This window comes from Anguilla rostrata, chromosome 4 (genome assembly GCF_018555375.3).
Source record: "Anguilla rostrata isolate EN2019 chromosome 4, ASM1855537v3, whole genome shotgun sequence".
NCBI classification, from domain to species: Eukaryota; Metazoa; Chordata; class Actinopteri; order Anguilliformes; family Anguillidae; genus Anguilla; species Anguilla rostrata.
Genome location: NC_057936.1, coordinates 2,092,295 through 2,119,134, shown reverse-complemented (window position 1 = coordinate 2,119,134; position 26,840 = coordinate 2,092,295). Strand labels below are relative to the sequence as shown.

At 44.3% G+C, this 26,840-nt stretch overlaps 1 protein-coding gene across 4 annotated transcripts; it reads left to right on the top strand.

Moving 5' to 3' along the window:
* Positions 1-12,852: 12,852 nt before the first annotated feature.
* fxr1 (FMR1 autosomal homolog 1) lies at positions 12,853-26,840 on the top strand. Of its 4 annotated transcripts, none has more exons than XM_064330004.1 (17): positions 12,853-12,992; positions 15,325-15,377; positions 15,875-15,968; positions 16,220-16,291; positions 16,426-16,574; positions 16,713-16,806; positions 17,485-17,601; positions 18,105-18,275; positions 18,386-18,464; positions 19,711-19,820; positions 20,065-20,157; positions 22,404-22,614; positions 23,525-23,740; positions 24,191-24,391; positions 25,001-25,078; positions 25,934-26,019; positions 26,490-26,840. In XM_064330004.1, exons 1-17 carry the CDS (start codon positions 12,942-12,944, stop codon positions 26,658-26,660), a joined length of 2,046 nt encoding a protein of 681 aa, XP_064186074.1. In that variant the 5' UTR covers positions 12,853-12,941; the 3' UTR covers positions 26,661-26,840. The 4 variants fall into 4 exon arrangements, with proteins under 4 accessions (XP_064186074.1, XP_064186071.1, XP_064186073.1 ...); XM_064330001.1 differs by having other exon boundaries at positions 12,861-12,992; positions 20,071-20,157; XM_064330003.1 differs by lacking the exon at positions 25,001-25,078 and having other exon boundaries at positions 12,861-12,992; positions 20,071-20,157.

Below are 26,840 nucleotides of genomic sequence, written 5' to 3'. Positions count from 1 at the left end.
AAGCGTGTCCAGTGTTGGAAAGGGGTCACACAGCCTAGCTTTTAATGCGTAAGGGCAGCATTGCACAAATAGGAAAGGGCATTTGAGGTGTTTGGATACACAATAGATTAGCAGACAGCAAGCTCTACATTGCACTACGTTCTTACCTAATTTGAATGAAAATACATGGGCAAACAGATTACACTACAAACAAAACAGGATAATAAAACATCTATATATGTTTTCATCTAAAAAAAAAATTGTGAGTTTGAACAGAATGTGTAATTTTTCTCTCTATTTCACTAAATGACAAAAAAATTGGTTTATATGCAGTAGTGGTTAGATATGTGGTTAAACATGCCTGTGAATCTCTCTCTCTCTCTCTTTCTCTCTCTCCCTCTGTGTGTGTGTGTGTGCAAATCACAACCTCTCAAAGCATGTTCTCATTCTACTTGATAAATGTGCAAGTTTTGCTCGGTCATGACTGTGTAACATTTTTTTTTAATGGGGGGAAATATTAATATAAAATGTATTTGAATCCAGACCCTAAGTAGATTATAAACATTTATTATAGAGTGTTATCATAATATTCAGTGCAGCATATTGCTTCTGTCACCCAGTCTTACCCGTGCTGCTGAAGATCATAGTTAATTCTGCTGATTTATGGTAATGCTGCGCTCATATCACCCACAGAATCAGAAATACTAACAAGCTTAGGATAAGCTTTAGCTGAAATGTTATGAGGTTTGAATTTCTGGAACGACTATGGGCTGTGGCACAAAATCTAGGTTCAGCAGAAATAAAATGTTCCTGCGCTTAAAAATTAGTGCTACTGCATACATTTCTGCAAGGAAAGGGGTCTCCTGGTTGTTGAAAATGCACTGCATATAAAATTCTGGGGAATCAACAATTTTCCACATTAGGGTAATCAGTGGAGTCTTCCCGAACAGCATTGTGCATTAAAAGGTTTATGAAATTGGTCACAGTTAAACCTGAAATAATTGGCTGCTCATTTTTAATCTGGGTGCTGCACATATCCCAAATTTAAATTTAGATTACAAGTGACCGAAAAAGAAACCACTGACTTTGATCTGGAGATACATTTACAGTCCACTCATTTTTTAGTCCAATAAATCAACATTTTTTTCTCTCTCCAAGGCACAGGTAATGAGGTGAAGAACACGAACTCAATATGTGTTCCATTTTATCAGAAACGAAGAGCATCGTAAGTAAAAGTAGAATCACATTTTTTTTTTAACTGTTCTGTAATTTTACTCAGTAGGTCTAGAAGAATTTTTTTTAAGGAAGCAGTTTACCCTGCATCGTGTTTTAATGAACAGCTGTGTATTGCACTGTGTATCAGACTCAGTGAAGCTTCACAGCACTGGGTCTGTGATTCAGTGAAGCTTCACAGCATTGGGTCACTGATTCAGTGAAGCTTCACAGCACTGGGTCAGTGATTCAGTGAAGCTTCACAGCACTGGGTCAGTGATTCAGTGAAGCTTCACAGCACTGGGTCTGTGATTCAGTGAAGCTTCACAGCACTGGGTCTGTGATTCAGTGAAGCTTCACAGCACTGGGTCTGTGATTCAATGAAGCTTCACAGCACTGGTCTGATTCAGTGAAGCTTCACAGCTGGTCTGATTCAGTGAAGCTTCACAGCACTGGGTCAGTGATTCAGTGAAGCTTCACAGCACTGGGTCACTGATTCAGTGAAGCTTCACAGCACTGGGTCACTGATTCAGTGAAGCTTCACAGCACTGGGTCACTGATTCAGTGAAGCAATGAATCCCATCGGGGTCTATCCTAAATGAATTGCCCACTGTCTTCTACATGAGGCTGATATAAAGCATGACACAGCTTTTAGTCTAAAGGACTAAGTCTGATGTTAAGGAAAATACAATTTACTTAATGTACCGACTTAATGTTTTGGGATGGGAAGCATGTGCTCCCGGAATGACGTTAACGTTAAAATCACATGGACATCCAGTATTTATACCTAAATTAATAACCATATTGTCATATGTAACATGTATGTAAAAAATAAAAATTATTCTCAATGGAAATAGTGCATGATACTGTTTAACACTTCAAAATACTCATTATAACTAAATAGCAACAGTATGTTGTGCATGTTATAGTAATGTGTGCTATAAACTCCATGATACATCAAATAATTACCTCAGAAAAATTCCCGTCAAATAAAATAATCAGGGCCTTCACAGTATCGAAAATGCTCTACGAGGAAATCATTCGTGAAAACTGCGTAACATGCACAAAACTGAATAGTCTTATACTTATGCAACATCGCCATCTTCTATAGATGCTACGGATGTTTGTTCAAATCTATCTTATTTTACCATTTTAACATGTCTTCAATTTATGAAAAATGATAAAGGTTTTATAGAATTTAGATTTCATGAGCAAATCATCATTAAAGTTCTCCCCCAGAAGTAAAATGCGCCCAGTCCACAGTCACGTTTTTCTGCAGGAGCCGTTCGCTCAGCCCCCTAATTCACCCAAAACCACTTTCCCCATCCTTTGAATAATAATTCAGCACTAGACCGAATAGTCACTTGTGGCAGGTAACTCGAAAATTTCATTAAAATAAACTCTCGGTATTATCGAAATGATACATTTGGAGCTGTTAGTACAGCCCACAAAGAGACGAGGACAGTCTCATCTCATTAAAAGAGAAGAAATAGTGGAATTAGCTTGAATCTAATTACAAGCCACACTATCGAATGTAAAAACATGCCTGTTTTTTCACTCTCGTTCATTTTGACTAGTAATTAGGTTTGGCCTCTAGAATGCCACCCTTTAATCATCCGAACGCAGATGTGATTTGCAGCGCAATTTAATCTTGCTTTAATGAAGAACTAATGGACGCATTGCAAATTACTTTTTTTCTGTCGTGAAAAAAAAATCTATTTCCTGCTTTTTGAAAAGATCAAGAGTATCTTTGATAATAGCCAGAGCGGCCCTGGCAGCTCCGCTGCACCGAGCAAACAAGCTCTTTTGGTCGCCTCACAATTCAATAGAAAGGAGGCTACAATTAGCAACAAAGCAGTGAAAAAGCATCGCTACAGCAGAATTGCTTACCGCGGCTCAACCCCCAGCAACCGTCGCCTTGTTAGGGCTGAAGTGTCAGACACGAACAATGTGCCGTGATAAATTACTCTCCCAAAAAAGCCGTACTACTAATTTTCAATTATACCCATAAATGGCCCGCAGATTGAAGGAAAATTGGACATGCATGGGGAACAAATACTAATAGATTTTGAGCTATTTCTCTGTTTGCTTTGCAAAGACGGTGAGACCCAAAGAGAGCTTCGTCAGAGGGAAAGACAAAACTCAAACTCCGTTCTTCTGTAACAAACGACGTTTAAGAAACTTCGAGAATGCGCTCAGTTCTGGAAATGAATATAATGTCCAGACCATCTTGACGTGTTGTGTGGAATGCGCTTCACAGCATGATTGGATTTTGGATCACATTTTGACAAGATATTTGGAGATCATTATCTAGGACGGGCTATGACATATCATAAAGATATTATTTTTAGGATGAGATACAGCGGCAGATGCCAGGAGAGAAAATAAGACTTTTGTCCTGCTTCTGGCTCTTTCATCACTCCTCAGAATCGCATCTTTCTTGTGAAGAAAGAACATCTTGTAGCTTATCCTGAAAGCATTATATGGAAGTATGATTGAATGAAAATCTACGTACATTTTTTTTCAGACTGTAAAGCTAATTTTTGTGGGCACTTTCTTTAAAAGATGCCAGATTTGCAGGCAATGTGGCCTAATGGTTAGGTAACTGGACATGTAACTGAAAGGTTGCAGGTTTGATTCCCAACTAGGACACTGCCACCTTGAGGAAGGTGCTTACTCTGAATTGCTTTTGTTTATATTCAGCTGTATAAATGGATACTATGAAAAGAAATGCTAATATTGTGTAAGTTGCTCTGGATAAGAGTGTCTGCTACACGCTATCATATCTAAGTATCTAAATACAAAAATTTAGGGTTCATCCAAACCAGAATTGCCCTATTATTTTTGACAACATCAGTGTATATTCATACAGTGATATTATTGCACCCAGGTAATGTTTAGAGGATTTGCTATGCTCCTTGGACTCAATGCACTTCATTGGTCAGGGTCCCTAGAGTTTCCACAGCTGATTGGCTGCGGCCTATCCTGAGCCATGCAGATAGTGTTCTCTTTAAAACACACTGTCCTGGATGAGCTTCTATACTACCTATTTCAAGAGCAGGTTGTTTTGGAATGTTTTTATTTTCTAGAACATTGCTTCCAGTTACCAGGAAGTAATTGTTTCATCAGCACTGGAGTGTTCAGTTAAGAACATTCTAACCACATACACTACATTTCCAAAGGTATGCAGACACCCCTTCTGATTAGTAGTTTTGACTATTTCAGCCACAACCATTACTAAGAGGTGCATAAAAGCGAGCATACAGCCATGCAATCTCCATTTACAAACATTGGCCCTTGCAAAAAGTCAGTTTGCCAAATTTCTGCTCTGCTAGAGCTGCCCCAGTCAACTGTAAGTGCTGTTATTGTGAAGTGGAAACGTACAGGAGCAACAACAGCTCAGCCGCAAGCGGAAGACCAGACAAGCTCAAAGAACGCAACTGCTGAGTGTAGCACGTAAAGATCGTCTGTCCTCGGTTACAACACTCACTACAGAGTTCCAAACTACCTCTGGAAACAATGTCAGCACAAGAACTGTTCATCAAGAGCTTCATGAAAAGGGTTTCCATAACTGAGCAGCCGTACACGTACATACAAGGACATTCTAGAGAATTGTGTACTTCCAACGTCGTGGTAACAGTTTGGGGAAGACCCTTTCCTGTTTCATCATGACAACGCCCTCGTGCACAAAGCAAGGTAAAGAATGGTTTGCTGAGTTTGGTGGGGAAGAACTTGACTGGACTGCACAGAGCCCTGGCCTCTACTCAATCTAACAACTCTGGGATTAATTGCAATGGCGAGCCAGGCCTTAAACCCAACATTAGTGCCCAACCTCACTACTGCTTTTGGGCTGAAGTGAATCCCCACACCCACGTTCCAAAATCTACTGGAAACCCTTCCCAGAAAAGTGCAGGTTGTCACAGCAACAAAGGGGGGGTCCAACTCCATATTAATTCCCATGGTTTTTGGAATGAGATGTTCAAGAAGTACATATGGGTGTGATGTTCAGGTGTCCACATACGCTATATTTCCAAAGGTATTTGTGATCTGACACCTTAAAGCAGGGGTGTCCAGTCTTTTCCGAAAAGGGCCGGTGTGGGCGCAGGTTTTTATATTAGCCCAGCACTAAGACACCTGATTCTACTCATCATGGTCGTGATTGAAGACCACAATTTGATAGTTAAATCAGGGTGTTGTTGCGCTGGGCTAAAACAAAAACCTGCAACCACACTGGCCCTTATCAGATAAGATTGGACACCCCTAGCTTACCGGGTTAATGACCACAATTAGCCTGAGATCTAGGGCCTTGGGACGGGCGCTATGAAAATCCCTGTGAACAACCCCTCTGCACTTGGACTGCATTTTATATAGCGCTTTTATCCAAAGCGCTTTACAATTGATGCCTCTCATTCGCCAGAGCAGTTAGGGGTTAGGTGTCTTGCTCAGGGACACCTCGACACGCCCAGGGCGGGGTTCGAACCGGCAACCCTCCGACTGCCAGACAACCGCTCTCACCTCCTGAGCTACGTCTCCCCACTTACTTTCCTTCTGAACAACTGATGGTGCATTTACCTAATGCAGTCACGTGCACAGAGGAGACCTGCACTCTTATGCAGATAAAGAGTCTGATTTACTGAGCAGACGTTTCGCCAGTATCAGCGCATTAGGAAACAGGAAGTAGCACGCCATTTAAGCAGTCTACCCACTGTCTGAGTGCAGCTACGTTTGGTCCGTGGTGGACAAATGGAAATCTGGGCCTTGCTTCTTATTTTCTCAGTCGGCACACCTGTGGACACCACTGCGTCCTCCACCACTCAGAACACTGGCAGCTGCAGGAATAATTTGGCTCATTTACTGAAGCAATGACTCTGTTAGATTTGATCCTTCAGGTGCTGGCCCAGGGAGAGTGCCTTCCTGGCTTCTTTTGGGACAAGAGGATTCACCCTTTTCAACCCTGAATGGACAATGCCCCACCCTCTGATATTCTCCCCCAAAAAAGTCCCTTTAACGTGCCTTTAAAGTAAGAGTAGGTATCTCAAGTCTTCCTGTATATGAGCTTCACTAATGAGGCTCATAACCTTACAGCACTATGAGCCTGACCAGGCTGCTCATAACCTTACAGCACTATGAGCCTGACCAGGCTGCTCATAACCTTACAGCACTATGAGCCTGACCAGGCTGCTCATAACCTTACAGCACTATGAGCCTGACCAGGCTGCTCATAACCTTACAGCACTATGAGCCTGACCAGGCTGCTCATAACCTTACAGCACTATGATCCTGACCAGGCTGCTCATAACCTTACAGCACTATGAGCCTGACCAGGCTGCTCATAACCCTACAGCACTATGAGCCTGACCAGGCTGCTCATAATCTTACAGCACTATGAGCCTGACCAGGCTGCTCAGAACCTTACAGAACTATGAGCCTGACCAGGCTGCTCATAACCTTACAGCACTATGAGCCTGACCAGGCTGCTCATAACCTTACAGCACTATGAGCCTGACCAGGCTGCTCATAACCTTACAGCACTATGAGCCTGACCAGGCTGCTCATAACCTTACAGCACTATGAGCCTGACCAGGCTGCTCATAACCTTACAGCACTATGAGCCTGACCAGGCTGCTCATAACCTTACAGCACTATGAGCCTGACCAGGCTGCTCATAACCTTACAGCACTATGAGCCTGACCAGGCTGCTCATAACCTTACAGCACTATGAGCCTGACCAGGCTGCTCATAACCTTACAGCACTATGAGCCTGACCAGGCTGCTCATAACCTTACAGCACTATGAGCCTGACCAGGCTGCTCATAACCTTACGGCACTATGAACCTGATCAGGCTGCTCATAACCTTACATAACTATGAGCCTGACCAGGCTGCTCATAACCTTACAGCACTATGAGCCTGACCAGACTGCTCATAACCTTACAGTACTATGAGCCTGACCAGGCTGCTTATAACTTTACAGCACTATGAGCCTGACCAGGCTGCTCATAACCTTACAGCACTATGAGCCTGACCAGGCCGCTCATAACCTTACAGCACTATGAGCCTGACCAGGCTGCTCATAACCTTACGGCACTATGAACCTGATCAGGCTGCTCATAACCTTACATAACTATGAGCCTGACCAGGCTGCTCATAACCTTACAGCACTATGAGCCTGACCAGGCTGCTCATAACCTTACAGAACTATGAGCCTGACCAGGCTGCTCATAACCTTACAGCACTATGAGCCTGACCAGGCTGCTCATAACCTTACAGCACTATGAGCCTGACCAGGCTGCTCATAACCTTACAGCACTATGAGCCTGACCAGGCTGCTCATAACCTTACAGCACTATGAGCCTGACCAGGCTGCTCATAACCTTACAGCACTATGAGCCTGACCAGGCTGCTCATAACCTTACAGCACTATGAGCCTGACCAGGCTGCTCATAACCTTACAGCACTATGAGCCTGACCAGGCTGCTCATAACCTTACAGCACTATGAGCCTGACCAGGCTGCTCATAACCTTACAGCACTATGAGCCTGACCAGGCTGCTCATAACCTTACGGCACTATGAACCTGATCAGGCTGCTCATAACCTTACATAACTATGAGCCTGACCAGGCTGCTCATAACCTTACAGCACTATGAGCCTGACCAGACTGCTCATAACCTTACAGTACTATGAGCCTGACCAGGCTGCTTATAACTTTACAGCACTATGAGCCTGACCAGGCTGCTCATAACCTTACAGAACTATGAGCCTGACCAGGCTGCTCATAACCTTACAGAACTATGAGCCTGACCAGGCTGCTCATAACCTTACAGCAATATGAGCCTGACCAGGCTGCTCATAACCTTACGGCACTATGAACCTGATCAGGCTGCTCATAACCTTACATAACTATGAGCCTGACCAGGCTGCTCATAACCTTACAGCACTATGAGCCTGACCAGACTGCTCATAACCTTACAGTACTATGAGCCTGACCAGGCTGCTTATAACTTTACAGCACTATGAGCCTGACCAGGCTGCTCATAACCTTACAGAACTATGAGCCTGACCAGGCTGCTCATAACCTTACAGCAATATGAGCCTGACCAGGCTGCTCATAACCTTACGGCACTATGAGCCTGACCAGGCTGCTCATAACCTTACAGCACTATGAGCCTGACCAGGCTGCTCATAACTTTACAGCACTATGAGCCTGACCAGGCTGCTCATAACCTTCAGTACACATACACGATGACACTGCACCTCAGTCAGCTAAAAAGGGGGTTTCAGATCACTTACTAAGCATATAAGCACATTATTGATTCATAATTATTTAAGGTATGCTTGATTATTTACAGTGTAAAGTAAAAACTAATTTATCCTTATTTGTCTTATGCATCTTTGTATATTATTGCATATTAAAAACTCATAGATAAATAATTTCTAATGAATGAATAATTTTAAATAAACTCTTCTCTCCCTTAATTGTCCAGGTCTTCTGACATATAACTCAACAAGGGCACTGATTTAGTTTACCTCCTTAGCTCTCAGGTGGTTTATTGCCATATTAAATTCACCTTTAATAAGTTTATCTGGCAAAAGCCATCTGCCAAATGGCCACACTGCAATAGGAAATTCTATTAGCAACAATGAATAAGAATCTGCCACTGTGTGTGAATGGTCTCACTCATCCTTCCACTCTCCCACAATGGAAATAAAACCCTTCTGGTAGATAAATATGTACTTCCCAACAAAACCCTTCCTGTCTACAATAAAAAACAGAAGTGTTCCATCAAAAAAAAAATACATAATAGAACACAGAATGACCCAAGCTTAAAGGGGCATGGTTAAACATGGTAAAGGTCACTTTACTGTCAGACTACAGTAATCAAGTTGAATACAGTCACCTTTGGGTCAGTTTTTACTCTGTTATTTTTCGTAATCTTCCATGTGCCCAGTGAACAGCTTCAGTAGTCGGCAGCATCCCATTTATCATTCGTAAACATAATATTGTCCTGTCCTCTATACTACGAGTACATATAACTGATATTCACACTGGGTTCCCTTACGATGCAGCACGAGTATTTAGAGATGATTATGAATGTCAGGGTGCTCGGTAGTGCTCCCGCGCTTTGTTGGCGAAGCTTTGTGTTCTGAAGATGCTTCTCTGCGACGTTCCGTACAAAAGGGTCGCTGCATGGATATTGCACGAAGTCTCAGCCAAGCGTAAGAAGAGCGGGCACATTATTATGTAAGCCAGTTACAGGACACGCACGTTAAAACCGTCCCCTCTGCGGAGTGAAAAAAAAATGCTAAATATTAAATTTGCGTGAGAAGTGCCGAGGGGCAAAGCTGATGTGAGAACTGTGGAAAAACATCGCGAATGCACGTGTGTGTGTCTGAGAGAGTGCGCGCACACCGCGCGCGCGCGCGCGTGTGTATTTCCCTAAATGTAAGAGGCAGACGAAATTCTAATGGAAGTGGCTTAAGTCTGGAGAGAGCTCTGCTATATATCTGATTACTGGGCCCAGTAATTTTCTTTCTTAAATAAGGGGGAAAAAATTGGGTGGGATGAATGAAATGTCGTTGTCGTGCTGCCGTGATGGAACCACGGAAGATTACTGTATTCCATAATCATTCATCACTAGCGCTGGTGTTCGGGCTTAGCATAATGGAATCCGTAAACTGGTTTAAATCTGAAAGTGAGGCCCGCCTATCAGCTGGGCCATAAATGCCAAAATGGTAATGTCTCCTCAAACCAGAACATTCTCACAGGCACACAACCTTGTTTCTCTGTGTTCTTTCATGCTAGGGAAAGTATTTTATGTGTTATACGCCGCTATATTGCATGATGTGTTTGCTTGGCAGACGCTCTAGATGTGAACTATTTTACAGTATATTTGCCACTGCCTGGTTGTTGTGAGGATTTTTTTTTTTCCGGATTATTTACTTTATTTACCAACCCTCTTTGGCTTTCCTAGAATCCAGCAGGCCTGGGTACTTGCTTCCTTAATCTAACGGTACATACCATGGAGATCAATAAACAGAAAAACAACGTAGAAGACTTAAAATGAAAGTACTGTTTTAAAGCTAAAACAAGAACGCAGGGAAACAAAAGATATATTTAGTAAATGTTATTTCATATGACCAACAATCCTCAGAAGCCTTTCAGGATAGGTACAGGCAGGGGGCCCAGCGGGGATTTTGGGCCCCATGAAAATGATCCCACACTGGGCCCCACCAACCTATGTTCCAATATTTTTAAGGGCACTAGGAATCATCCTAGCTCCCCATTCCCCCAAAGGCCAATGCATTCAAAGACCAAAATATCATGTAAATTTTGTGGATCACCTATCATAACTTCTCAAGAATATATCAAGATTCTGGTAATCTTATGGCCAAAGCACCAGTAGTTCCTCATTGAAGAGTCTCAAAATAATGTGGATGAAATGGTCAAGCCTTTAGTTTCAGCTCTTCATAAAGAAAGGTTTCGGTCACCAGAGACACTCTGAACAGCTTTCTGTTATTCCATTTCTTTCAATGGCCCATTAGCATTTCCCCTCCTCATATAAAACCTGCACACCACAGAACATAATTCTACATTAAATTGGCTACAAACTGGTAGCAAATAAGGTTACAAGGGACATCAGAGTATTTATTTCCCAGAAAAATCTTGAAACTAAAATGTTTTTTTTAAGCAGATTCCAGCCTGAGTCGATGCATTGGCTGTTACGAGGAAAGCCATAAAACACGACAACACATTGCATTCATTTAACGGATACTCTTATTCAGAGCGGGTTGCAACAGGCATCAAATCATAAACGTAGCACACCAAGACAACACAAGCAATATACATTCCAGCAGATTGCTCAATCTAACTGAGGGCCGGGTTTGTTTATTTATTTGCCCAACTGCGATACTCATCGTCTGTCATAAGATTTAGCACAGGATAGCCACTAGATGTCAGCGCAGAGCTCATTATTTTATAACGCTCCTATAATTTCATAGTGCTTCCATTTTTTCTTTGCAGTCAATGTTTTTCCTGATGTATTTGCATGTACTTATAGAAGCTAATTTTCCATTTCAAAGGCACTCTTTGTATTATTTTTATTTTACTGATACATGCAACAGAATTCTGCAAAAGTTTTAAGTGATAAAGGCTAGAATTTGATAGAATCTCGTACAGGGATCTGATATCTGATAAATAGCTTTTAACTGTTATGGTTATGTGAACGCACGTTATTTGTTAGAGTAAGTTATGAAGATTTCTTGTCTAAATTATTTAATTATGGCTGTCCATTAATATTTAAATACTAAAAAGTCATTTAGTAACACATTGAAGTCATATAATCCTAAAAGCCTCTCTTTTGCAATTTGACCTCCAGATGGCAGTAGTGTGTCAATATCACAAAAGCTGAAATGGGGGGAAAAATGATGTTGAAAATATTCAACATTCTTTTTGTGCATTTCATGTTGTTTCTGAGTAGAGGCCTTAAAATTCAGAGAGATGTGCAGCAGTTATGTTTGCTTAAAAGCTAGATGAAAAGACTTTTTAGAATGTATTGTTTACTGCTTGGTAATATATCAACTCAGACAGTATAGTAATTTAGATCGTAATTTTTTTTAAATTCCGTAAATCCAGCGGATGAAGGACATGTCTCTGTTGTTCAGTGAAGAGGATTGCTGAAAAGCGAACGCAGGAATTTAGACAAAACTTCAAAAAATTATTCCTCATGGAGAATGGAATGAAACTAGAGAAGGAATGAACAGTCACGTATGACCCTGGATTTCTCATGGTAAATAACTCCACTTGAACATACTGTACAGTAGAACACCATAATTTTATCCATTTACTTTAGGTTCACTTTAATTTAGCAGTTTAGCATTTAAAAAATTATTATTATTATTATTATTATTATTTTTTTGCAATTTAGCAATTGTAAGCCATGTATGTGCCTGGTTAATTTCACTACAAACATAATATTTCTAGTGTATAAGAAAAATGCATATCCAGCACTTGTGGCTGTTTTCTTAATGCAGTTTTTAATAATTATTTTCTCCACAAAATATTTAAGTATTCCTCTCTCCTCCTGAAATTTAAATAGGTAAATAAATAAATAAATAAATAAATAGCACTGGCTGTCCCTCCTCTTAACTCACAGCAGTAACCACAAGTATAAATGCTACCAATAAAAAGTCCCAGCAGAGATTACAGATTATGGCCCCTTTGATGCAACCCGGAATCCTAGTGGTAAATCTTAATTTTCTGATCCTTTGATGTGAACAGGCAAATACTCACATAGAATATCCTCACAGCTATGGAGATTATAATATGAACAAAGTAGTTCAATCATGGCAATACAAGCAGTACAGGACAAATAAATTAAATTAAATAAATATAAAATGCATACACACACACACACACACACTGCCAAAATACAAGAAGGCTGCAAGAACAAAAACAAACAAACAAAAAAGGTAAAATACAGTAACAAGTGTCTTCATTTTTTTCAGATTACCTATTCAAATTTGCACTGGGCATACACCTGATTGGGAAGTTTTAACGTTTCTTGTCCAGGCGCAGACATAATCAGCATTTTTCATATTGCCCATTCACAGTTGCATTGAGTAAGCACCTGGTAAGGAAGTTTTCATTTATGAAACATTACACGCTTGAAGTCCGTAAGCAGGCAAAATTAGTGCTATGCATACTCCGTAAATTTCTAGAATCCTTTCCCGACATACATTGCGTGTCCAATATGGAGGAACTGACAGTAGAGGTCCGTGGCTCCAACGGAGCATATTACAAGGTAAATATTCATAGCTAGCCTGACTAACACTTTTGGAAATTGGTATGGTTAGAACTGTAACACATAAACAGCTAAGGACATCGGTCCCGACACTATCTAGCGATGTGTCGTGGGTAAAAAACGGCTAATGTGAAAGAAAACTGATTTGACGTTTGCCCAAAAATGTCTGAACGTCGCTCGTCTAGCTAACGTTAGCTAGCTAACTATTCTAGGTATACTTGTGTGGCTAGTTGGCTATCTATATCCTTATGAATTCAACTGGATTAGCTAGCTTGCTCTAGCGAACCCATTCCATTTCAATTTACCTACTCTGTGAGTCGATAAAGAAATAATAAACATACACTGCCTTTGTTTTGGCCAACTTAAAAAGCGAACAAACCTCTTTGTTGTCATGTCGCTGGCCTAGCTAGCGAGCTAATGGGATACGGCATTGTAGTTTGGTGCTTGTTTTGCTTTCTGACGCTAACTAATGTCAGTTAACGTACCTAAATAATTTATTACTTAATGTTGGACAGTGGTTTACATCCCAAACTATGTTTCACTTTTCGAACGTATGGTTTTAGCCAATGCTCGCACCCAGTAAGCTAAAATACAATACGAATATGTTTTGTAAGTTCCCTGAAAAGTTAGCTGTCCAGCTAGCAAGTTTGCTAGCTTGCCAGCTATGACTTTTTATGGAAATGAGCTAACGTTACGTTGTCAACAAGCTAACTTACAGTAATAATAGCAGCCAGGCAAGAGTATGTAGCCTGCTATTATGAAAGAGCAATCGACGAAGATCAAACTTCAATACGTCGCATTTTAAAATATTGGAACATTGCCTCGCTGGGTTAGCTAACCGAAATTGCAGAAATCTCGCTTGAAAAGTGTATGACATAAATGTATGAAAAAGTGCATGAAATAAAGTTGTACTTAGAATGTACATATCAGAAGTAACGTTAACTTGGAGACGTGAACAATAATGACTATGGTTGCTGTACTGGTTATGAAAGCGATGCGTCAGGTGATGTAAAAGAAACAGAAAGTGTTCAGTTTCGTGTTCATTTTAAACGTATGATGTGCGCATCGTCACGTGTCTCTTCCCCAAAACACGATCGTATTGGGTGTTTTGTCCTGTTTTTGGTAATGTACGTTTTTATGTCTGGTTTTAAGCGTCGTAAATCCTGTTTTCGACGCCACGAACCCCATATACATCAAGTAAATCTCATTATTTTTGATATTTTGCTTTGAATGTGAGTTCGTAGGCGGCTTCTGAGCAAGCACAGCCATTTAATGGTAAAATTACATCGTAAATGAATCGGCCAAAAATCACTCATTTGAGAGAGAGAAGCGTTTAGTGATTGGAAATGTAGTGAGTTGAAGCTATTATGCCAGCATTGTATCATCCTGAAGTTATTCCCAGAATGCATCTCGGCATGTCAGCTGCTCACTGTCAATCTCCAGCTGTCGTCAGGTTCAGCAGATAGTTTGGACGCCAGGGCTATTTTTGAATCGTTGGCTAACAGATAACCACTCTCACTGAAGAGACTCCGCTACTATTTTATCACACAGCAGACAGGTTTTCCGTTTCCCCTCCTGTATGCGAAGTTATTAATGGACGTTGCTGCATCTTGCAAACTAACTGTAAAAAAAGTCAACAGTGAAGTCGTTTTGAGATATCACAGAATTCATCCTGTTTGGTGTCACACTAGAGTTATTTTTTCACATCCTAAAAAGAATTTAAACCCCCAACGAAATTGGCAGGGAAGTGGTAATTATATAATGTGAAAGAAGCTAAGTTAATGGTTTTGTTTTGCATGAATGCATATCATTGTCTATAGGCATATGGTGCACATTGAGCACTTGTACACTCTCAGAATTATACTTGGTTTGTTTTCCGTGTAAGTAGCTGACATGAATGTTCTTTGTCTGATTAGACTTTGATGTATTACTTAGGGTGAGGCTGGCCTTATAACAGTTGCCACTATTGTGTAATTAACTTGTAATTAAGCATTCTTTTGTTTATGTTAAATTGCTTTTCTTTTTCCTGGTAAACAATCTGCTATATAAGTTACAGCTGGTACGAAGGGGGATGTTTATCTTCATTTAACTCGCTCTCGTATAAAAATGTTGCATCACACAGTATATTTCCGCTTTTGCATTGGCCTTCAGTACTGAAAAGCCTGAAAAATGTAAAAATAAATAAGTAAATGGGATCATTAAAGGAAAACATCTTTTGTCTTTTGCTCCTTTCGACAGATTTTCATTGCACTGAAAATGACAGGCTTGTTCGGACATTAAATGTGTCATTGATTGTTTCTGAATTGTGAATGGTCAATTTTTTGTGTTGCAGGGGTTTGTCAAAGATGTCCATGATGACTCTCTCACCATTGTCTTCGAAAATAAGTAAGTGTAACATTACCATTTGTAGTGACTAAAAATAAACAACAAAAACAAAACCTAGCCTATAGTTAGTCACCAGGTCAGCAGATGGTAACCAACCTGAATTCTGGATTTGTTAAACTTTTATTGACAGTTCCCTACATTTTAGTGAAATGAATGATGATCTGGAAAATTTCAGTGTCTTGTTTTAGGTGACTTCTTGGTGAGGCACCATTGGGTTTGGGCTGGGAATAGTGATTAGCACCAGTGATGACAATGAGAAATGTGAGACCTTCCACTGTCCACATGCCATACGAACTCCCCAGTGTCAGGACTGTTGTTCCCAATAATTAGCAGACATATCACACGCCAAAACTTGGCTCCAGAACCAGGTAATGTTATTTTATAGGTATAAAATGAACAGCTAGAATACTTTACTGGCCTAACAGTGTACACATTCATATTTCTTTGTGACGCAGAAAATACCGTTTTATTTTATTTTGTTTTATTTTATTTTGAAGCTGGCAACCCGAGCGACAGGTTCCTTTCAGCGATGTGCGGTTACCTCCCCCGTCCGATGCCAAAAAGGACATCGGAGAAGGGGAAGAGGTGGAGGTGAGCACTGTTCTACTCAAAACTCAAAACGAAAAAAATTCTCCATGACTAATACGAGAATATTACAGGAACATATTGTCATTGTTGTTATTATAAATGTTTATAATAATTTTGCACCTTTAATGCATTCAAGCTTGAGTTCTGTACACATTTCAGGAAGAATAAGGGCCTGATTTCTGTTAGAAGGTTGATCTCTCTCTTTATGTCTCGCTCTCTCTCTCTCCCTCCCTCCATCTCTGTCTCCACCACAGATTTACTCCAGAGCCAATGAACAGGAGCCGTGCGGCTGGTGGCTGGCCAAAGTGAGGATGATGAAGGGCGATGTACGTAAGCCTCCTCCCGTGCCCCGGAGCTCTCCGTAGCTCGCGGCGCGACGCTAAGCCGCGCGGTGGTAGCGGAAAGCGGCGTGCTAACACTCGCGATTCCTCTGCCCCCCCCCGTGTCTCCCCCCTCGCAGTTCTACGTGATCGAGTACGCCGCCTGCGACGCCACGTACAACGAGATCGTCACCTTCGAGCGCCTCCGGCCCGTCAACCTCAACAAGGCTGTCACCAGGAGCACCTTTTTCAAGTGCACCGTCGCCGTCCCCGATGATCTGAAGCCCGCGTGCGTACGCCGCCGCTAATTATAATCAAACGATTCAATAAAAGTTAAAGCGTGAATAGCGAATTATTCTTTTTTTTTTTTTTTTTTAATGGTCGGAGTCCCAGTTTATAATAACTAAGTTCGCCCTGTCGTTTTTAGGTGTGAACACGAACAAGCGCACAAAGACTTCAAAAAGGCGGTGGGAGCCTGCAGGATCGTCTACAGTCCAGAAACGAGCAAATTAGTCGTACTGGTGAGGCCCTGTCTGCTTTCTTAGCCGCCATGATGAATCTGCGTGTTATAGATGGAAGCTTTTTTTTCGAAAGCATACTATGCAGGATTTTTACCTTAAAAATATTATAGAATAACCATGCTCAGTCGTATCTATGATGCGCTGGCAATTTGTTTTTGCACACATTAGCCCAATCTGTGCTTCTCTGCCTGTATTTGTTCTTCAAAAATATGTTTGGGACATTTCTGGGCGTGATTTTCTTTTCTGCGTATGGAGGGGTGGGATTGGCTACAGAGCCTGTGGGATGGGATCAGGTCTCAGTGGAGCGTTTGTGGCTAGCAAGCTTCTGCAATGGCAGAGATGGCTTTGGATAAAAGCGCTATATAAATGCAGATGAAGAAGCACAGGTACAGCGAAGCAAAATGACCAGCCCACAGGGCTCGTTCAAAAACCAGAGTCAACCTTGGAATGTCGTGTCCTTGATGACGACGGCTATTGAAAAACAGACATAAAAACAAAAACGGCTTAAAAATGGATATAAAATATATAAATGAAGGTGAGTGGCCAGGATTGAGGACAGAGGAAGTTACTTCTTAGATTGCAAACACAGGATCACAGCAAGCTTAAAAATCCTGCATAATATGCCTTTAATGCATGCATTAAAATGTAAAAAAAAATTTTTTTTGTGTTGACGCTTAGTCGAAAAACGAGGCGACAGTGAAGAGGGTCGCCATCCTGAGCGACATGCACCTGCGCAGCATTCGCACCAAGCTGATGCTCATGTCCAGAAACGAGGAGGCCAACAAGCACCTGGAGGTAAGGGACGCCGCTCTCGTGCTTTTGCTCTGGCCGAACGACGGCCTTGCGTTTCCCCCTGGCCGCGTCTCGCCGTAGATGCCGGTTTAGCGTTGCCCCTCCACTCGACTCGTGATTGGCTCTCTCTCTTCACGTGCGCTGCGGTGCGAGAGAGGTTCGCGCCGTTTCCTGCAAAAAACCTCAGATAGCTCTATATCTGGCTCGCGCCGCTTCGTCCAGAAGTCCATTTATGCGGCGTAATTTTCCAGGCAGGGCATTCTCTCCAGTTTATGACCTTAGAGCAGCCTGAAACCCCAGCGGGCCTGAAACCCCAGCGGGCCCGAAACCCCAGTGGGCCTGAAACTCCCGTGGGCCTGAAACCCCAGTGGGCCTGAAACCCCAGTGGGCCTGAAACCCCAGCGGGCCTGAAACCCCAGCGGGCCTGAAACCCCAGCGGGCCTGAATCCCCAGCGGGCCTGAAACCCCAGTGGGCCTGAAACCCCCGTGTCGTTCTACGCCCCCAGAACACAAAGCAGCTGGCGTCCGCCTTCCAAGAGGAGTTCTTCGTCAGGGAGGACCTGATGGGCCTGGCCATCGGCAGCCATGGCAGCAACATTCAGCAGGCCAGGAAGGTGCCGGGGGTCACGGCTATCGAGCTCGACGAGGACCGGGGAACTTTCCGGATCTACGGAGAGGTGAGAGGAGGAAGCCATTCTTCTTCTTCTTTAAGAAGACGGGGTTGGAGGGTGGGGAGGCTCTGAATGTTATATCAGTTTTTTTTTCTCCCCCCCCCTCTTCCATCCAGAGTGCTGAAGCCGTACAGAAGGCGAGGAGTTACCTCGAGTTCATCGAGGACTCCGTGCAGATCCCCAGGAACCTGGTCGGTAGGTGGATGCTTCGCACTTAAATAACAGGAAAAGCTGCAGGTTTGGGAAGCCTCACCGGTGTTGTGTTCTGTGACGTTTGCATGGCAGGCAAGGTGAAGTGTTGTGTTCTGTGACGTTTTGCAGGCAAGGTGAAGTGTTGTGTTCTGTGACGTTTTGCAGGCAAGGTGAAGTGTTGTTTACTGTGACGTTTTGCAGGCAAGGTGAAGTGTTGTGTTCTGTGACGTTTTGCAGGCAAGGTGAAGTGTTGTTTACTGTGACGTTTTGCAGGCAAGGTGAAGTGTTGTTTACTGTGATGTTTTGCAGGCAAGGTGAAGTGTTGTGTTCTGTGACGTTTTGCAGGCAAGGTGAAGTGTTGTGTTCTGTGACGTTTTGCAGGCAAGGTGAAGTGTTGTTTACTGTGACGTTTTGCAGGCAAGGTGAAGTGTTGTTTACTGTGACGTTTTGCAGGCAAGGTGAAGTGTTGTTTACTGTGACGTTTTGCAGGCAAGGTGAAGTGTTGTGTTCTGTGACGTTTTGCAGGCAAGGTGAAGTGTTGTGTTCTGTGACGTTTTGCAGGCAAGGTGAAGTGTTGTGTTCTGTGATGTTTTGCAGGCAAGGTGAAGTGTTGTTTACTGTGACGTTTTGCAGGCAAGGTGAAGTGTTGTGTTCTGTGACGTTTTTACAGGCAAGGTGAAGTGTTGTTTACTGTGACGTTTTGCAGGCAAGGTGAAGTGTTGTGTTCTGTGACGTTTTGCAGGCAAGGTGAAGTGTTGTTTACTGTGACGTTTTGCAGGCAAGGTGAAGTGTTGTTTACTGTGACGTTTTGCAGGCAAGGTGAAGTGTTGTGTTCTGTGACGTTTTTACAGGCAAGGTGAAGTGTTGTTTACTGTGACGTTTTGCAGGCAAGGTGAAGTGTTGTGTTCTGTGACGTTTTGCAGGCAAGGTGAAGTGTTGTTTACTGTGACGTTTTGCAGGCAAGGTGAAGTGTTGTTTACTGTGACGTTTTGCAGGCAAGGTGAAGTGTTGTGTTCTGTGACGTTTTGCAGGCAAGGTGAAGTGTTGTTTACTGTGACGTTTTGCAGGCAAGGTGAAGTGTTGTGTTCTGTGACGTTTTGCAGGCAAGGTGAAGTGTTGTTTACTGTGACGTTTTGCAGGCAAGGTGAAGTGTTGTTTACTGTGACGTTTTGCAGGCAAGGTGAAGTGTTGTTTACTGTGACGTTTTGCAGGCAAGGTGAAGTGTTGTGTTTACTGTGACGTTTTGCAGGCAAGGTGATTGGCAAGAACGGAAAGGTCATCCAGGAGATTGTGGATAAATCCGGGGTGGTTCGCGTTCGCATCGAAGGTGACAAGGACAACAAACTCCCTCGACAAGAAGTAAGCCCTTACTTTCCTGATTTAGGCTGAACAAGCCTTTCCCAAAATTTGTATCTTGAACATGGAGAGTTTTTACACTTTTATGTAACTTTTTAGTTTTTTTTTTAACCTATTTGGAAAATATACATACAGTGTGTTCACATTGATATACTGAAGGCTTCTGTGTTGTTGGGAGGAAGAAACGTCTGTTTGGATGACACTGTCTTTCACCCATAATAACATTTTTGTTATTTTGAAAATTTTGACGCAGGGAATGGTTCCCTTCACGTTTGTCGGCACGAAGGAGAGCATCGGGAACGTTCAGGTTCTCCTCGAGTACCACATCGCCTACCTGAATGTAAGCAGACCGCCTCGCGTTGCCTACCAGAGCTGGGTCAAATATGCGTACTCAAAACTAACATTTTCACTTATATTTCCAAGAAATAATAATTCTTAGAACTCTCAAGTTGAGCAAGTGTCAATTCCCATGCCATTGTGTCCTTGAAAAAAGTTCACTGACTGTAAACGATTTCAGTAAATACGTAGCAGTATAAAGGAATTTAATGTAAATAATGTAAGTTGTACAAGTTTATCTGGATTAGAGAATCTACTGACTGCTGTAATTCTGTAATGACTAAACTAAGAAAAAGGTGCTGTCGCGACAGAATAATTTTTTTTTTCTCTCCAGAAGTAGATGTTTTAAAATGTGTCCGTAATCTGCAGGAATTTTAGTGGCGTCTAAAGGGCTTCAGGCGTTTCAAATGATCGTCAGAAAGACGACGTGTGACAGGCTCCTATTTTTGAAAATTAAAAAGCCTTTATGAGGTTGACGTGGTTTTCGGACAGGTTAAAAAAACAGTATAGCGTGTGGAGACCTTGGTCAGGGTGTAAGGTGCTGTATGAGACGTTTTATGCCCTCTCGAGCAAGTGACACAGGTGGCATGGTGATAAACCGTACTGGTTTTTAACCTTTTTTAAAAAAAAAACAATTACCATGGCAACCAAATTAAGGCCTTTTACCCTTTCGTAATAGGATCGCCTTTCATTTACTTGCTTTCTTGCTTTTTTTTTTTTGATGACTCTCGTGCCACCTCCTCCTCTGTAGTTCACATGCTTGTGTGAGCCGAGTCCGTCGCTAGGCTTAGCGTTAGCGGCCCTAACGCACGATCTCGCCAGGTAGGCCATCCTGGCCAGAGAGTGACCTCATCGCTTCCAAAAACCACGTTCTAGCCTGTCACCTGTCTACAGCAGGGCTGCCCAGACCTGTGCCTGGAGATCTACCACCCACTAGGTTTTCATTCCAAACCTAACAGAGCACACCTCATTCCACAGCTAGATCAGGGCTGCCCAACCCTGTTCCTGGAGATCTACCAACCAGTCGGTTTTCACTCCTACCCTAACAAAGCACACACCTCATTCAACAGCTAGAGCAGGGCTGCCCAGCCCAGTTCCTGGAGATCCACCATCCTGTTTGTTTTCTCTCCAAGCCTAACAAAGCCACTCTCGTTCAACAGCTAGAGCAGGGCTGCCCAACCCTGTTCCTGGAGACAAACTGTCCAGTGCATTTTCACTCCAACCCTAACAGTGCAAACCGCATTCTACAGCTGGAGCTCTCGTGGAGCTGCCAAGTAGTAGAATCACACTGTTTGCCATAGAACATTTTTATAAGTGGGTGGTGGTGTTTGCACTGGTGAGAGCCTACATTAAAAAAAATTCCCTGAGGTAATTAACTAAAGAGAGCAGTCTCGTCCAGAGTCAACGGCGACACCAGCTCTTCGGTGCGCACACAGCTCAGGGAAAAAGAGGTGATATATAGGAAAGATGGTCATTCCGGGTCCTTGCACAACTATGCGTACGCTCCGTGTATTGGATGCTGAAGCACCTGTGGCCGCCTCCAAGGATCGGATGTTCAGCCCTAACGAAGAACGCTGAATTTAGAACCAAAGTTCTGCTGTCCACCGTGATCTTTACTTAACTTTACACGATCTTTACTTAACTCTAGTATGTTTCTTTTGCACCTCTGCACCCTGAACTAATGCACTTGTTGTACGTCGCTCTGGATAAGAGCGTCTGCTAAATGCCTGTAATGTAATGTGATCCGGTGAACACCATAACCAGCCATGACATCCAAGCTATCCACAGCAACTACAGTGTCCTGGATGGGTTTATTATGATATAAACAGTCGCATTTTGTGGATGAAATAACAATTGGAGAGCTACAGATTATTCTCTTGAAAATCTACAATTCTATGCAACAGTAACGTGAACTCGTGAACTGTTGCACATAAGCATTTTCATTTTGAACCCCAGTAAACTAGGAAATGTTCATGGGGGGGCGGGTGGTGACTGGCGGTAGGGGAAATGCTGACTCAGGTGTGCCAAATTAGGATTGAAATGAAAACCTACAGGACGGTAGATTTCCAGGAACAGCGTTGGGCTGCCCTGGCCTAGGGGCCAGTGTGTCTGGGAGGGGGGGTGGTCCTGAGGCCCTCGTGTCTGGGTGGGGGGGGGGAGGTGGTCTAGAGGCCCTCGTGTCTGTGTGGGATATAACTCAGTGTCTGTGTACCCACCCTGACCGCGCGCGGCTGGTCTGTCCCGGCGCAGGAGGTGGAGCAGCTGCGTCTGGAGCGGCTGCAGATCGACGAGCAGCTCCGGCAGATCGGCATGGGGCTGCGGCCCTCGTCCGGACGTCCCGCCGACAAGGAGAAGGGCTACGCCACGGACGAGAGTGCCCCGGGCCCCGCTCTGCGCGGGAGCCGGTCCTACACCGGGCGGGGCCGCGGTCGCCGGGGGCCCAACTACACCTCCGGCTACGGTAAAGCCCCGCCCACCGACACTAAAGCCCCCCCAGACACTAAGCCCCACCCACCAACACTAAAGGTCCCACCCACCGACACTAAAGCCCCGGCCACTGACACTAAAGGTCCCACCCACTGACACTAAGCCCCGCCCACAGACACTAAAGTCATGCCCACCAGCTCCCGACACACTAAAGCCCCACCCACAGACACTAAAGCCCCACCCACTGACACTAAGCCCCGCCCACAGACACTAAAGCCATGCCCGCCGACACTAAAGCCACACCCACCAACACTAAGCCACGCCTACGACACAAAGCAGCACCCAGCTCGACCCCTAAAGCCCCCCCACAACACTAAGCCCACCCACCGACACTAAAGCCACACCCACAGACACTTAAGCCCTGCCCACAGAGTCTCAACACACTAAAGCCCCAGTACCCGTGTGTAATATTTATTTTTCTACAAAAAGATTTTTCTGGGAAAATTCTGCACCAGTGTTTTCCAAGAATTTTTCAGGTATATTTTTTACCCAGTTCTGGCCTGGTCAAACACTGCATTTGACTAAAGTGCATTTTACCCTAGAAATGATCAATGTTACCAATTGGATCCCCTTAGAAAAAGCCCTTTTTTTGTACTAATAATGACAAATTTGACCTAAATGGGTTTGTGCAGTCACATGTCAGTCTTAGTGTGGGAATAATTCTCTTTGATTCTCCCAATTCCAAGAACTGCGGTCAGAATTCACAATAATGTAATTATAAAAGAAAATGGGGGCAATCTGCGGGGCTTTATGAGAGTTTTCAGGTTTTTCCCAAAACGGCTCGCACATTTAGCGCGAGGGAAACTTAGCTCCGCGCGGCGCGCGTTAGCGGTTAGCGGTCAGCTGAGGCCGAGCTGACGGCTGCGTTTCCACGGCGACGACAGGCACGAACTCGGAGCAGTCCAACGCCTCGGAGACGGACTCGGAGCGCAAGGACGAGCTGAGCGACTGGTCGCTGGCCAGGGAGGAGCCGGAGAGGGGGCCCCGGCAGATGAGGGACAGCCGGAGGCGACCCGGCACGGGACGGGGGGGCCGCGGAGGGCTCAGCGGCCGGGGGCGAGGGGCAGCGAGGGGGGGCTCCTCCTCCTCCATCAGCGCAGGTACCGTCTAAACGCAGCAGCCCCGTTTCACACTGCAGGAACAGCCTGTCCCGGGCCCTGTCTCACACTGCAGGGCTACTGAGTTACCTGGGTAACTGCACTGAGTAAAACCCAGAACCCTCCCAAATCTGAAACATGTGAAAAGAGCTGTTCCGGGTTTTACTCAGTGATCCAGCTGACCGAGTAATCCTGCTTCACGATACAGGGCCCAGGGCCTGCATCCAGAAAGCATTTCAGAGCAGGAGTGCTGATCTAGGATCTGTTTTGTACTTTATCTCATAATGGAAAAGAATAGGAAGCAGCCAGGGCAAGACTGACCCTAGATCAGCACTCGTGCTCTCAGATGCTTTTTCAAATCCAGGCCCTGGCTTGGTCTTTAAATCTAAACCGAGTTTAGCTGTTCGGACAACAGCCCTTCGCCCCTAAACGTGTCGTTACCCCCCTGGGCAGTGCTGAGGGACCCGGACAGGAACCCCTACAGCGTGCTGGACAACACCGAGACGGACCAGACCGCGGACACGGACGCCAGCGACTCGCAGCTCAACACCAGCCGCCGCCGCCGGTCCCGCCGCCGCCGCACGGACGAGGACGCCACGCTGATCGACGGCCTGAGCGAGTCCGACAACGGCTCGCTGAGCGAGAACGGCATCGGTAACCACCGCCGCCGCCGCGTACGCCCCACGGGCGAGCTCTGGCCCCCCGCCTAGGCCCAGTCCGTCCCCCCCTCCGCCTGGCCCAGTCCGGCCCGGTGAAGGGTCTTCAGAACCTCCCCCTTTCTGCAGGCCATTTGGGAGAAGGCAACCTTTTATCCCAGTTATGGCAGAACGAGGTCTTGTGACATCATAATGGACAGAGCTACCGTTTTAATTTGAACCAATCAGTGTTCTGTTGTGAAGCTGAAACCCCTTTTGATTGGCTTAACCAGGTCAGTGATTGACAGCTAATTATAGCTCCTACCCATCATTGGTCTCTGCATACCACATTCTCCCATCACCAGTGTGAGGGTGCGGGGGCCACTGGTATTTCTCTCCAACTGTCAGCAGTCAAGCTTTCGGTGTGAGCCAATCACACCCAAGTCCTCCGTTTGAGACGTTAAAGGCCTGAAAATCTGTATTTTCTGATCAATTGGGAAAACTCGGGGAACGTTGGGAAAACTTTGGAAGTGTTGGGAAAACTTGGGAATTGTCACATTCCAGTCCCAGCTTCCCGGCAGGCTGTCTAGTGAGAGGCGGATGTCTGCAACGTTCTCGCTTTCTGTAGATGATCTGGAGGCGAAACCCCAGCGGCGTAACCGTAGCCGCCGCCGCCGGTTCCACCCGCCCGAGGAGAGGCAGCCAGGTAACACGCAGAGCATCATGGGATTGCGTGCGTTTGAGAAAACCAGCATGGTGGCATGTGCCGTCTCACGCCCTGAGGTTTTATTGGACCTGCTGCCCTGAAGCACTGCTCTGTTCTAACCTGGGAGGTCTGGTACTGTCTGAGTGAAGAGACTTGTGTCTGGTGCCGTTTTTAGATCATTTTAGGTTATTATTTGTCTTGGGGTTCACAGTGAAACTCTGCGTTTAGGATTGAGATGGGAGGCATTCCAGGCTAGGTTTTGTGCACCACAAAAGAAACGTTTTATAATAGTATGGATTAATTTTGTTTATTACGTTGGTTTGAATCTGTTGGACACTCTTTTACTTTTAATCACAGCACGGGATAAAAGACAAAACCAGCTGTGTGGTCCTTTTAGTTCATTAATGGTGGAAAATGTTCACAATTAAATTCATTCTGCCACTGGAATTGTGGGCGAAATGGTCATATGTTAGGTGGCACCAATTTGGATGGAGTATAAATCTTAGCATTTAATCATCAATGTTTACAGATGCATCCAGGGTATCAAATTTACAGTGGAGAATTCAGATCTTATATTTTGATTTTAGCTAACTGCATTTGGTCTTTAACCCATATTTATATATTAATCAGCTTAATACACTTTTTGGAATACAGTGTGATACTTATTGTTATACTTTGACGTGAATTATGACTTCTAAGGTGCATGCAGAGGAACACTAACTTTCAGAACTGGCAGCATGTCTGGATTTTCCCCAAGTTCTGTGCGTAACTTCTAGCTCCAGGAGAGTAAAGGGTGAGTCTTGGGCTTGGTATTTACGAAACGGTGAAATAGTTTTTGCTTCCTGTGTTTTTCAGTTACGGTGGCTGATTACATATCGCGTGCCGAATCGCAGAGCAGACAGAGGAACGTTAAGGACCTGAAGAAGAACAAGAAAGAGCTGGTGAGTCTTTAGAGCTGGTGAGTCTTTAGAGTTGGTAAGTCTTCAGACTCTTTAGAGCTGGTGACTCTTTAGAGTTGGTAAGTCTTCAGACTCTTTAGAGCTGGTGACTCTTTAGAGCTGGTGAGTCTTCAGAGTCTTTAGACTCTTTAGAGCTGGTGAGTCTTTAGAGTTGGTAAGTCTTCAGACTCTTTAGAGCTGGTGACTCTTTAGAGCTGGTGAGTCTTTAGAGCTGGTGAGTCTTTAGAGTTGGTAAGTCTTCAGACTCTTTAGAGCTGGTGAGTCTTTAGAGTCTTGAGAGCTGGTGAGTCTTTAGAGTTGGTAAGTCTTCAGAGTCTTTAGACTCTTTAGAGCTGGTGAGTCTTTAAGAGTAGTTTTGCAGGTGTCTGGGGGGGAGGATGACTGGTCCGTGGGGAGTAAAGTGCATTGTAAAGCTGTGTGCTCACTCGGGTGTTCCCCCTCGTCCTCTCCAGGGGCAGGTGGAGTTCATAGAGGAACACGGCCCCTCGGCCGCGACCAGCAACGGTCCCGCCAGCCAAGGAGAGGAACTGGAGAAATCGCCGGACGTCGCCGCGGAGACCGCCGCCAAATCCGAGTACCGGGAGGAGGGAACCCCGGCGGCTGTGCTCAACGGGGTCTCCTAAAGGCTCGCTCTCCGTACGAAAAACCATAACTTCTACATTTACAATAGTGCTTGTACAAGCTTGCCAAAGACAGACGTGTGGACTTCCAGATTCTTTATCGCACTTTTTCAGTTCCTTCCTATTGGAACCCAAGAGGGGACGGATCCAGAATTAAAAAAAAAAAAAAAATTAAAAAAAAAA

Bases quoted from the DNA above. Each gene is read 5' to 3' on its own strand.
- fxr1 (XM_064330004.1), top strand. From the start codon at position 12,942: ATGGAGGAACTGACAGTAGAGGTCCGTGGCTCCAACGGAGCATATTAC. The intron at 16,807-17,484 runs GTGAGGCCCTGT...GTTGACGCTTAG, and splicing joins CGAGCAAATTAGTCGTACTG to TCGAAAAACGAGGCGACAGT. The intron at 26,020-26,489 runs GTGAGTCTTTAG...CGTCCTCTCCAG, and splicing joins AGAAGAACAAGAAAGAGCTG to GGGCAGGTGGAGTTCATAGA.